Consider the following 13,769-nt stretch of genomic DNA (forward strand, 5'->3'; position numbering starts at 1 on the left):
TCCCTGCTTAGGGTTGCAGTTACCATTATTCACATGCCATTGCCAGTGTTTAGCTCAAATTAATTCCAGAAACTCCTCTAGATCTAATGGGAAGCTTATTATCTGTTTTTGTGGTAGAAAGGTTTTGACTTGATGTCAGTCATGACTATGAGAGCCCCCATTATGATTGCTGTCAAGCTAAGTTTCTGTTTCAAAGTTTAAAGATAAGAGAATTTAAAAGTTATGAATAACAGCTAATTATTCTATTGGAATTTTTTTATTTTTTTAAAGATTTTATTTACTTACTAGAGAGAGAGTGATAGAGCGCAAGTAAGGGGGGAGGATCAGAGGGAGAGGGAGAAGCAGACTCCCTGCTGAGAAGGGAGCCCTCATGGGGCTTGATCCCAGGATCCCAGAATCATGACCTGAGCCAAAGGCAGACATCTAACCAAGTGAGCCACCCAGGCACCCTTATTTTTATTTTTTAAGATTTATTTATTTATTTATTTATTTAAGAGAGAGCACAAGAGTGAGGGGCAGAGGGAGAGAAAGGGGCAGAGGGAGGGAGAATCTCAAGCAGACTCTGCTCTGCCAGGGAGGGCCCAACTCCAGGCTCAATCTCACAATCCTGAGATCATGAACTGAGTAGAAAGCAAGGGTCAGATGCTCAACCAACAGTGCTACCCAGGAAAAAGTAACAGGTCATACTACTAACAGCCAATAATAGCTGCTTTGGCTACTAATGCTCAAGAGTTTGGAATAAGAGCATTTTCTTAATTAACCTTATAATGTTCACCGCTAAATCTCCCTCTTCTTCTTTTTTTTAAAATTTTTTTTTTATTGGAGTTCAATTTGCCAACATATAGCATAACACCCAGTGCTCATTTCCCCCTCATTGCCCATCACCCAGTCACCCCAAACCCCTGCCCAAATCTCCCTCTTCTTACTTTCATATAGCTTTAATCTCTATTCACTGATGGTATTTCTTTCTCTTTAATATTGCTGTCATTATTTATCTGTTTACTTAAAACCAGAGAATTTTAACTTAGAGTCCTTAAAACCTGAAAATTACTTGAATTGGCTTCAGGAGAGCCATAAGAATCCTTGAAACTGGTCATAACACTTTTTAGGAATATGCACATGTGCATTTTTCTAGCAAGACAGTTTGTAACTTTAATTTTCTGAATACAAGTGTAAGACCTCCATATTTTAAGAACTCCCACTTCAACAGGCAAAAAATTACATTTTAAATATATTACCTAACAGTTATTTTTTGTGTTCTTTCTCTGGGCCAGTGGGCCATATGTCAGTTCTTTTAAAACTTTACTATATATACACCATACCAGGAGAGTTTGTAAACAAAGTGCATATTCAGATTTGGTATGCCTGGGTGTCTAAGATTCTTCATTTTATTTTATTTTATTTATTTTTTAATATTTATTTATTTATTTATTTATTTATTTATTTATGATAGTCACAGAGAGAGAGAGAGAGAGAGAGGCAGAGACAAAGGCAGAGGGAGAAGCAGGCTCCATGCACCGGGAGCCCGACGTGGGATTCGATCCCGGGTCTTCAGGTTGCGCCCTGGGCCAAAGGCAGGCGCCAAACCGCTGCACCACCCAGGGATCCCCAGATTCTGCATTTTAATAAGCTCTCACATGCTCCCCGTGTTTCTGGTTCTCTGAAGCACACTTTAAACAGGAAGTCTAAAAGACACAATAAACTAACAAACAAAAACAAATAAAACAATGGTATTTCTCCTCAAAGAGCTTAACATTTATGTGAGAAAACTTTGGCATACTCTATAATAATGTATCTGTAGCACTTAGCCTGATATAGCAAACACTAGCTTGATGAATAGACAGTCTCAAGCAAATATTTTTAAATGTGAATATAAAGTAAATGCTAACTTTATGTATAAATGAAGTTTAAAGAAGACAGAAATCAGTGTAGCTAGTTATATTCTTCATTGATATTTCCTGATCTGGGAAAGCCCATGTATTAAGCTTTTGTTTTTAAGGGGATAAAAGTTAAAATAAGTAACTTTTTATTTATATGATTTATTGGTCACGACAGACTGACTATTGTAACAAGGAACTTTACCATTTCAGTGGATTAATAAGAAAAAGGTTTTGCTCATTTATTTTTTAAATATTTTTTTATTTATTTGAAAGAAAGTGAGCAATTGGGGGGAGGGGCAGAAGGAGAGAATTTCAAGCAGACTCCCTGTTGACCACAGAGCTGCCTATTGGCCTCAATCTAAAGACCCTCACATCATAGCCTGAGCCAAAACCAAAAGTCAGAAGCTCAACTGACTAAGTTAGACAGGTACCCCAGGGTTTTTTGCTCATTTAGATCTGGGTCCCAGGGATCCTGGAGGGCAGGGGATATGTCTCATACAGTTCTATAGGAATCTAGGTTCCTTTGTGTTGACTTAGACTGACCTCTAAGGTCCAATAGGAGGGGAAGAGCAGGGAGGAGCCCCTGAAAGGGAGCTGAGAAATATGTTTCAGTGTTGTGCCCAGGACAGGGGGAGAAACATGTGTGTAGTATTTTTTCCTGCAAATGGTTTGTAATCTCTATAGAAAAAAAGAATTCTTTACCTAATCAAAAGAACTTTAGTGAGTACAGCAGACTGTGAACTCTGCAGTAAGGGCCCTGTCAGTCTTTGCTGCCCACTGTATTCCCAAATTGTAGCACAGTGGCTATCACCTAATAGGTGCTCACTGAATATTTGTGGAATGGATTAATGTTCAAATTCCTTAAAGAAAAAAAAATTCTTAAAGAAACAAATTTAGTTGCCCTCAAAGATGGTACATGCAACTTGATCCATGGAGATTATAAGGTATTAGAATATTTCCATATGATTTTTTTAAAGAGAATTATAATAAACATAAAACTCCAGGGTTATTTAGGTACATATGAGCATTGCCACCTAACCCAATACCCATACCAGCTAACAATAAAAAAGAACAACCAAAATTAAAGGCAACTAATTTTATTGAATATAAATCCAGATCAAGGGCCAAATTTTTACTTAATATTCAACTTTATTTTCTCTCTGCCCAGTTTCGAAGATCCCTTTTGCAACTGCTATGTTTCCGACCGCTGAGATGCCAAAGGCCTGCTCAGGACCTACCAGCCAATGGGAGTGAAATGCAGATCAGACCCATTGTGATGTCACAAAAAGATGGGGACAGGCCAAAGAAAAAAGTGACTTTTAATTCTTCCTCCATTATTTTTATCATCACCAGTGATGAATCAGTGTCAATTGATGACAGTGACAAAACCAGTGTGTCAAAAGTAGATGTAATCCAGGTTCGTCCTTTATAAGAAGGAATAATGGTAACGTAAGATGAGGCCTTATACTGGAAACCACTTCTAGACTTCCATTATAAGGACTGTTTTGGAATCCCCATTCTATGTAATAATTGTTGGGGAGCAAAAACTTTCCTCTATCCTAAAACTTTCTTCTGCCTGGTGTGGGAATTAAATTGATATATGAGACAGATTAACAAGAGAAAAAAAAAGTTTAATTCTGTGTGCATGAGGCCCAACAATAAAATTGAGACCCGAAGAAATGAGCAAGGCATGTAGCTTTTATACATTTTAGACAAAGAGATATAAATCTGTAAGAATTGACAGGACAAAGAAAACTCATGTTTAGGAACTTCAATTAGTAAAGAATTCTAAGTAGGATTTGAACTGCAGTAGTAATTTAATAAAAGTAACAAGATTTGTTTATGTAGGTTTTTTTAGCCCTCAGTTCTCTGTCTCTGATGACACAGATGTCTCTGTACCTCATGGTGTAGGGAGATACCTTTCACATAAGAGATTTCCTGCTTTCAGGGACACATATGAAGGACAAACTGTCCTTTTTGCACTTGCTATTTCTTAAGTAATTTTAATTCAAATTTGTGGCATACTTTGAGGCAGCCTGCCCCGGGCCCCCACAATATTAACAGAACTTTTGTGGCCCAGCAGAAAATCTGCATTACCCATATGCTTTCTGGACTCTGGAAGCAACTGAGCAAGACAAATTGTTTTAATTCAATGGGTGCTTTCCATAATGAAAAACCACTTATGGCACAAGATGGGCATCTGATACCATCAACTTCTAACATGTTGGAAATTTTCATCTCAAATATATTTTTTTAAATGACACTTTTTTCCAAGGCACATAATACATTTTTCTCAAAAATACTTAGGTGTATTTATAGCTCAAAAATAGCTGTAAAAATAACTTTGTGTCATACGTGTGTGAAATCACTAGGAAATTTCGAATTTTCTGTAGTGTTGGATCCTAATCACTGTCACATCCTATGTTGGACCAATCAAATTTATCAAAGAGACAATTTAAGGGTGAAAAAGAAAATCAGCACCCTGGCTTCCTCTGAAACAAAAGACTTGCAATATATGCAATGTGATAAAGAGGAGCTTCAAGATGAATGTGCTGGTGAGCAAGCTCCAGAAATGATATTAAAAGCAACCCAGCAAAGAAAAGGTGGTGAATTTCAAAGTAATCATGGAGGCTAGGGAATCGTACATCAGCAGAGGATGTACATGGAAAGGATATGTTGATGGCAGATATGTATTTCCGTATGTTTCATTTCAAACATAACTTGGTTATGAAAAGATTATTCTCTTTTTGACAATTTGCCACAATTTTGTCAAGAGTTTTTGGTTTGGAGAAGGAATTCCAAGCAAAAAATGAAACAAACCTACATTTGAAGGGATGAAAATAACTGTAAAACTGTACTCATAAAATGTATTATTTAATCTTTTTGCTCTTCAATCAGTCTACTCGTTAATCAATGCTCGGTGTTAGTGATGATGCCATTTTCCCATGAGTCATTGTTTAGACTAGACACAGCTTATTAGAACTCAAAGATTTCTTTGACAATATAAAAAAGAAACTAAATCATTTTATTTTATTGCCTAGTTTTTATTTCTTAGATGACTGTTACTGGTGTAGTGTCATCATAATTAATCATGTTTGAAAGACTTCTGAATGATTCAGTTGGCCTATTAAAGAAGGAAGAACCAAAGAAAATGTGTTCACAAAAAGAACTTTTCAAAATCAAGTTTATTGCTGGTTAGTAAACTGCTTTGAGAGTCTCAAATGAAATAATTTCTATGAAAACAGTCTTCCCTTATTTCCTTTCCACTCTGTTGTATATATCAATGTTTAATTTGTAAATAAAACTCTTCTTATTCTTCACTTAGTTTGGCATTAATAGCCCCCCCCCCCTATTTTTTTTAATCTTCAAAAGTTAACACTGGACTTTGAGGACTGTGAAGTAAAATTAGTTCATTTTGTAACTCTCCAGAGTGCCCCAAATGCCTCATTTATACTTCCAGTTTTAGTAAATGAAGCTGAGTTCTATGTTGGATAAGTTCCATCCAGGTGATCAAAAGTGTACTTAACATGTTAGGGAAATCATAGTTTTTAGTTTTTAGTCCTATCAATACTTATTGATTCAGTCCTATCATGACCTTAATTATGTCCTTTACAGAGAAGATGTGATCAGTGTCTTCCTTGAGGCCTCTGGCACTTTATTTTTTGAGAAGTGAAAGTGTTCTTAGTCATTGCACTTTTATATTTAGAATGACCACACCGATGTGTAGTGTTGTGGGAAAGCTGTGCTTTGCAACTTAAAATGGTAGTTTGGGGTTGTTGTGTCCCCCCGCCCCCCCTCCCCCAATAATCACAATAAACACACAGAGAAATTCTATACTGAATTTAATTATAAGCTGACATACTTTTTACTAGTGAATTAAATATGATGACGGAAACATGGTTTTGACCCTTAGATTTAGTTACAAAGAAATCCAACTATTTGCCACTTCAGAATCTTTATATAAACTGCTAATGACATTGGGAATTTTCTCTAGTGACCCCATGGAGTTTGCAGGGAAACATGTCCTGTTTTCTGGAAGTGAGCAAGCCAGTCCCATGGTCTTCTGAAGTAGTGTAGGGGTCTCAGTGACATGGCGCACATAAGTAGGTAGGTACTACCAATGGCTATAAGTGTTCCAAAGAAAAAGAGTCCTTTGTTTATCACCTGTGAAAACAGCAAGAAATCTCATTTTATTTTTCAGAGACAAAAATCTTAAAAGACTTCATTCTTGAACAACCAAGGGGTTTACAATGTCTTCTTTGTTCTTTAACCTAAAACAGCAATTTAATTGCATGACCACTACAATGGTTGGTAAGGCCAGGAATTTGGAGATTCACTCCACTAAGACAGCGGAGTGAATCCTCTCTTACCCTTCCCAGAAATAACTGAATCCATGGGTTCTGTATAATGAATTCTTAGCAGTCCACCTTTGTATAACCATAAACACACACACACACACAGAGTTTAGAAAAAAAGAATTCTGAATGCTATCTTAGAAGAGTACTGTGCTGAAGCCACAAGTGATTCAGTCACTGCTCAGACCCTGCACAAAGTCTCCATGAGAAGAGTGATTGGCTCGGTGATACTAAATGTCCTACATTTTCACTGCCTGTCACTGTCGTTACCCTAGCAGACTTTTAACTCCTTGAGGGCAGAGTTTGTATTTTATTCATTTTTACAGGAATAAATCTAGATTCCTTCTAATCTAGTCTCCACACAGCAAAGCATTCTTTCTAAAATCCACACCTGAGTCTATTAGCCTCAGTTGGTCTCTCTCCTTCTCTCGACATAATAATCAAAATGCCTGAGGTCCTTCTTACCCTTCCAGCTGCATCTCCAGCCATTGTCACACACCTGCGCTGCCATCCAGCCCCACGAGCCCCACCCATCCTGTCCATTGCCATTCTCCTCCAAGGCAGTTGTGCCTCTTCACCTTAGCTGTCTCTGCTCCACCAACTTCTGAACTACATGAGGAAAGGGGTTGCTGCTGATTCATCACCATGCACAGCTCAGTCTCCAGATATTAAATAAAATGACTTGCTGAAAGAATAAAGTTGTTGGATTTCCAAAGTCAAAGGTTAGGAATCTGAGTGTCTATTTACTGGCATCTCTGGGTCAATTGCCCAAAATGAACATGTTGTGGCAGTAAATTGGAATTAGATTATATGTTTTATAAGTGATTCAATTCTGTCCAATTTTACAAATTAAACCCATAAGAATATTGCATGAAGCAAAGGTCAATTACTAAATAAAAGTAAAAAATCACATTGCTAAAATAAAGTAAAATGTTTAGAAATATTAGCATCAGGGGCACCTGAGTGGTTCAGTTAGTTAAGCATCTGACTCTTGACTTTGGCTCAGGTCATGATCTCAGGGTCTTTGGATCAAGCCCTGAATCAGGCTATGAGCTCAGTGTGGAGTCACCTCTACCTCTTCCTCTACTTCTTCCCTCATTTGCATTCACATTCTCTCTCTCTTAAATAAAATCTTTAAAAAAAGAGAAAGAAAATCACTAACATCAGTTTCTTTTTTGAATTTCTTCACTTCAGAAGCACTCACTTTCTCCCTCTCCCTCTTGCTCTCTTTCTTTCTTCCTTTTTGTAATTTTGTTCTTAGGCATTTTTCCCTCTGTGTACCAAGGACAGTTTTTACTTGGAAGCAAACATTTGATGTCTGTCACATCATTTCAGAATCCACTTGAAGAATCATAACCATAACACAATGAGCTTCAATTTGTTCTGACCTTTTTCTGCCAATGCCAGTGCAGCAGTGCCTCATGGTATCTTATTCTGGAAAAGGTGATCTGTAAGGAAGTTTAAAAAAGTATTATAGGGATTCTTTGATGACTAAACAGAAGAATAAAATGAAAAGTTGTCTTAAATTCAGACCTTACCATGGTATAGAGAGGAATAAAGGTAGATGGCATAATAGCATGAAGAAATTGCTCCATGTTCTTTTGGAAGATGAACCACCTCGAGTTGACATGTGCTCGCATCTGCAATAATGTAAGAGTCTTAAAGAACACCTCAAATGAATGACCTTTATTTCTTTGCTACAACATTATACTTCATTCTTATTCACTGGAAAACTGATCACAAAGTAGTCAAATTCTTATTTCTTTAATAGTCATTTCTGATCCTTTTTAGTAAAGTATAGGAGATTACCTTGAAAAGGTTGAGCAATTGCACAAAACCTCTTAGAGAACTCTATTTTCCTCAAGAGGCAATACAGGAACCTAATTCAGTGAAAAATTTGTACAACCAAATTTGAGGATAGTCTGTGGGACCACAGATTTGACTAACTGCCATTGTTTCCTAGCTGGTTTGGAATCTTCTTCATGCCAAGAAGGGATCTTTCAGGCGACATCTGTCTTGACTTACTTCATATTGAGAACTAATATTGTGTTATAGCTGTCACAAAAACACAAAGCAGGTTACATCAGTGAAGCTTTTCAGTATCTTATAGAACTTCCTTCACCACATACGAAACAGTTCTGCTCAAACTGAAATCCACTTTATTTTTTTCTGTCTTCAGGAGAGATGGTAAATAGCTAGACTCTTTTCTTTAAATTTATCTTGTGAATTTTTTCATTTGATCATTTAAAAACTGTAACCATAGTTATTTACTGTGAACTTTTCATGTAACTGACTCAAAATGTAACGTGTTTTTCTTTTGAGTATTAATCTTTGAACTATGTATTTCTTTGGTATATACATTTTTTTTTTCAGTGCATAAGGCCCCAAAGGATATCTAAAGCTACTCCAAATTTGCAGCTTATAATGTTAAGAGTGTTAAGGTCATTTAAGGTTTCTTAAATCTTCCAAATATGTTAATACATATCAAAATTATAGTTTCCTTAAAATAAAATATGATTAGCTCTACCAAATGTCTAAGTTTTGAGCCTGTGAATTATCAATTATTGAAGCCAGACATTTTGTCATCTTTGTTACCTCCAGGTGTCCCTAAAATGTAGATAGAGATGATGTGTGGGGATCATTGCCACATCTACAGTCACAATCCACCCATGTGCAAGGAATGCTCTGTGGTGTGTGTGTGTGTGGGGGGGTTGGTACCTATTTTTATTAACATGTATGTGATGGGTCAGGAGCAAAGAAAAATTAAAGAACATTTGTCATTTCTGGGGAATATCACAGAGTAGGAGGATCCTAGGGTCACCTCATCCGATGGATACACCTAGATAACAATGACATCAGTGTAAAAAACCCAGAAAATGTCCTGAAACTGGCAGAACAAATTTTCCATAGCTAAATGTAGAGAGGAGGCTACATCAAAAAGGGTAGGAGGGGCAGAGACACAGTTAGGAGCCAAACTGGCCCACAGGACTATCCACAGGAGGTAGGGATACTGCTGGCATGGAGCGGGGTGAGCAGGACACTCCACACCAGGCACCTTAGGCATAGGGCATCCACACTGGGAGGACAAATCCCCATAACATTTGGCTTTGAAAATCAGAGGGGCTTAATTTGGATATTTCCTACAATCAGTGGGGCTTAACACCTGGAACTTCAAAAATCAGAGGGCTCTGCTGGAGGAGAGCTGGAGGGTGAGAAGAAACTGAGTCCCTACCCCTAAAGAGACAGCGCAACAAAAGCCTTACTCTATACAATTTAGCATAGAAGCAACAGTTTGAAAAATGCCTGGGAAATGTGGGAAGATTTATTTACTAATCTCAGAGCATGAGCTAGAGGAACAAATATCTTTGGGAGACTTCACAAAACCCCAAAGAGCTGGTGCATGCCATTTGCACCCCTGCCCCCCAGCCTCAACACACAGAACCACTGCAGCACCAACAATCTCCATCTACCTTGCTAACAGCATACCTACTCCCACATTTTCCTGCAGACTTGCCCCCTCCAACACACCCTTGGCAGGACTCCATCCAAAGCAGTACCACAAGCTGGGCAGTGGCAAGCAGCCCCAACAGGGGCCGGCACCACTGCAAAGTGACTCCTGCCCTAGGGAGAAAGAAATATAACCACATATACCTGTCCAGACATCTGGTCTGACTGCAGGCCCTACTCACCAACAAAAACTTTACAGGGGAAAACAGGGAGAGTGTGCACTTTGACAGCATCACAGCTCTGACCAACACCTCGTCTGAAGGTAATCCCAGTTTGGCTCACCAACTACATAGGCAAAAACTCTGTCCACAACAGGCAAAGACAACTTCTGCAGATGCTTGGATTGAAGGCAAATGTTGGTCAACATTTGGGCACAGGCGACTAACAGAGGAGACTCCCCTGAAGTGTCAGGAGCTGGTGAACAGGGGACACTGGACTACAGGGCACACCGTAGGACCTCCTCTTCAAAGGGGTGCTACTTTCTATGTTAGAGCAGAAGATGTAGCTGACTTTCCTAACACACAGAAATAGACACAGAGATTTAAAAAAACAGAGAGGAATGAGTCCCAAATGAAAGAACAAAAAAAAATCAGAGCAAGAGACCTAAATGAAATGGAGATAAGAGGGGTGCCTGGGTGGCTCAGTAGGTTAGGTTGTCTGCCTTTGGCTCAGGTTATGATCCCAGGGTCTTGGGATCAAGCCCCACATTGGGTTCCATGCTCAGTGGGGAGTCTGCTTCTCCCTCTTCATTTGCCCCTCCCCCTCTGCTCATGCTCTGTCTCTGGTTTTCTCTCTCTCAAATAAATAAAAAATGTTAAAAAATAAATGGAGATAAGTAATGTGCCTGATAGAGAATTTAAAGTAATGGTCCTAAAGTTATCCTTTGGACTTGAGAAAAGAGTGGAGGACCTCAATAAGACCCTCAACAAAGAGATAGAAAACATACAAAAGAACCAATCAGAATGAAGAGCTCAGAAACTGACATTAAAAATATACTAGAGGGAATAAATAGTAGACTAGAGAATGCAGAGGAATGGATTAGTGACCTGGAAGACAGAGTAATGGACAGCAATCAAGGTGACTAGGAGAGAGAAAAAAAAATGAAAATAGACTAAGGGAACTCTGACACTATCAAGCATAATAATATTCATATTATAGAGATCCCAGAAGGACAAGAGAGAGAAAATGGGGCAGAAATTTATTTAAATAATGGCTGAAAACTTCCTGAATCTGGGAAAGGAAATAGATACCAACAGAGAGCCTCCAACAAAATCAACCCAAGAAGGTCCACACCAAGACATGTAGTAATTAAGAAGGCAAAAACTAGTGACAGACTATTTTAAAAGCAGCAAGAAAAGAAATCAGGTACACAACAGGGAAACCTCATAAGTCTATGATTTAAGTTTTTAGCAGAAACTTTACAGACCAGAAGAGAGTGGCATGGTATATTCAAAGTGCTGAAAGAAAAAGCTTGCAGCCAAGAATACACTACCCAGCAAGGCTATTATCCAGAATATGAGGAGAGATAAAAAAAATTTCCCAAACAAAAGTTAAAGGTATTAATGACACTAAACCAGCCCTACAAGAAATGTTACTGGGGAGTCTGAGTGAAAAGGAAAGACCATAAATAAGAGTAAGAAAAGTAGGAAGAACAAAAGTAGTAAAAATAAGTATATCTATAGAAATCAGTCAAGGGATTCACAAAATTAAAGGATATAAGTATACCCATATAACCTAAAATGTAGGATGGAGGGAGAGGAGTAAAAAATTAGTGCTTTTAGATTGGGCTCAAACTTAGGTGACCAACTTAATATAGACTGCTGCAAGTATTCTATACAATTTCACTTTCATTCTATACATTTCACTTAATATAGACTGCTGTAAGCATTCTATACAATTTCATTCTACAAATGAAAAACCCGTAATAGATTTCCAAAAATAAATGAATCCAAGTATACCACTAAAGAACCAGCAGACCATGAGAGAAGGGGGCAAGATAAGGAAGGAACAGAGAAGAATTACAAATTAACCATAAATGAAGCAACAAACTGGTAATAAGTACTACCTGTCAATAATTACCATGAATGTTAATGGGCTAAATGCTACAATTAAAAGACACAGGGTGACAGAATGAATAAAAAAGTAATACCCATTTATATGCTGTCTACAAGAGATTCATTTCAGACCAAAAGACACATGTAATTTGAAAGTAAAGAGATGGGAAGAGATTTATCATGCAAATGGAACTGAAAAGAAAGCCAGGGTAGCAATACTTATATCAGATAAAATAGTCTTCAAAACAAAGACTGTAATAAGAGATGAGGACATTATATAAAGGGAATAATCCAACAAGAAGATAGAGCAATTGTAAATATTTATGCATGAACATTGGAGGACTCAAATACATAAAGAAGCTGATAACCAACATAAAAGAAGAAACCAATAGTAATACAATGATAGTAGGGGGCTTAACATCCAACTCATATCAGTGGATAGATCATCCAAACAAAATCAGCAAGGAAACAATGACTTTGAATGACACATTGGACCAGACGGATCAAACAATTCAGAACATTCCATCCAAACACACATGGAACATTCTGTAGAATAGATCACATATTAGGCCATAAAGTAAGTACCAATAAATTCAAAAAGATCAAAGTCATACCATACATCTATGCTGACCACAATGTCATAAAACTAGAAATCAATCACAAGAAAAAATCTAAAAAGAACACAAATACATGGAGGTTAAATAACATGCTACTAAATAATGAATGGGTCAGCCAAGAAATCAAAGAAGAAATCAAATACTTTATGGAGACAAATGAAAATGAAAGCACAATGGTCCAAAATCTGTGGGATGCAGCGAAACTGTTCCAACTGAGAGAAATTGATAGTAATATAGGCCTACTACCTCCAGAAGCAAGAAAAAAAAAATCTCAAGTAAGCAACCTAACCTTACATCTAAAAGAACTAGAAAAAGAACAAACAAAACCCCAAACCAGTGGAAGGAAGGAAATAATAAAGGTTAGAGCAAAAACAAACGAAATAAGAATTTTAAAAATTCTTGGGCGGCCTGGGATGGCTCAGCGGTTTAGCGCCGCCTTTGGCCCGGGGCTGATTCTGGAGACCTGGAATCGAGTCCCACGTCGGGATCCCTGCTTGGAGCCTGCTTCTCCCTCTGCCTGTGTCTCTGCCTCTCACTCTCTGTATGTCTCCAAATATATATCTGTATGTCTCTGTATGTCAAAATAGTATGATACTGACACAAAAATAAATAAATGAAATCTTTACAAAAAAAAAAAAAAAGAAAGAAAATAGTTTAAAAAAAGAATTTTAAAAATTCTTGATCAATGAAACCAGGAGTAAGTTCTATGAATAGATCAATTAAATTAATAAATCTTCAGTCAGGCTCATCAAAAGAGAAAGAGAAAGAAATAGATATAGAGAGGACTCAAATAAACAAAATCAGGAATGAAAGGAAAAATAACAGCTGACACCACAGAAACAGAAAGTATGATAAAAAAATATTTTGAAAAAAAAAGAAAATATTTTCAAAAATTATATGTCAACAAACTGGACAACCTAGAAGAAATGGTAAATTCCTAGAGGCATAAAACATCACAAAACTGAATCAGGAAGAAGTAGAAAAATTTGAACAGGCTGATTATGAGCAATGAAATTGAGTCAGAAATAAAAAAAATCCTCCACAAACAAGTCCAGGACTAGATGGCTTACAAGTGAATTCTACCAAACATTTAAAGAGTTAATATATATTCTTAAAGTATTCCAAAAAATAAAAGAGGAAGGAATGCTTTCAAATTCATTTTATGAGTGCAGCATTACCCTAATACAAAGCCAGGTAAAGACACCACAAAAAAGACAGCTATGGGCCAATATTTCTGATTAATGTCGATGCTAAAATACTCAACATAATATTAGCAAACCAAATCTGACAATACTTTAAAAAAGTCATTCACAATGATCAAATGGGATTTATCCCTGGGATGCAAGTGTGATTTAA

The 13,769-nt window shown here is 37.3% G+C and overlaps 2 protein-coding genes across 2 annotated transcripts in view; one reads left to right on the top strand and one right to left on the bottom strand.

Annotated features, from left to right (window-relative positions):
* OPN3 (opsin 3) overlaps positions 1–8,761 on the top strand; it is a 47,959-nt gene extending 39,198 nt beyond the window's left edge. Inside the window, exon 4 of the mRNA XM_026003382.2 lies at positions 3,049–8,761. Coding sequence (XP_025859167.1) covers positions 3,049–3,312 — 264 coding nt within the window. The 3' untranslated portion in view covers positions 3,313–8,761. The remainder of the gene's footprint in view (positions 1–3,048) is intronic.
* The window catches only part of KMO (kynurenine 3-monooxygenase), a 52,984-nt gene continuing 44,920 nt past the window's right edge, over positions 5,706–13,769 (bottom strand). The window contains 4 exon segments of the mRNA XM_026003381.2: positions 5,706–5,910; positions 5,913–6,044; positions 7,624–7,683; positions 7,774–7,875. Of these exon segments, the coding sequence (XP_025859166.1) occupies positions 5,800–5,910; positions 5,913–6,044; positions 7,624–7,683; positions 7,774–7,875 (405 nt within the window). The 3' untranslated portion in view covers positions 5,706–5,799.

This window comes from Vulpes vulpes, chromosome 13 (genome assembly GCF_048418805.1).
Source record: "Vulpes vulpes isolate BD-2025 chromosome 13, VulVul3, whole genome shotgun sequence".
Lineage (NCBI taxonomy): Eukaryota > Metazoa > Chordata > Mammalia > Carnivora > Canidae > Vulpes > Vulpes vulpes.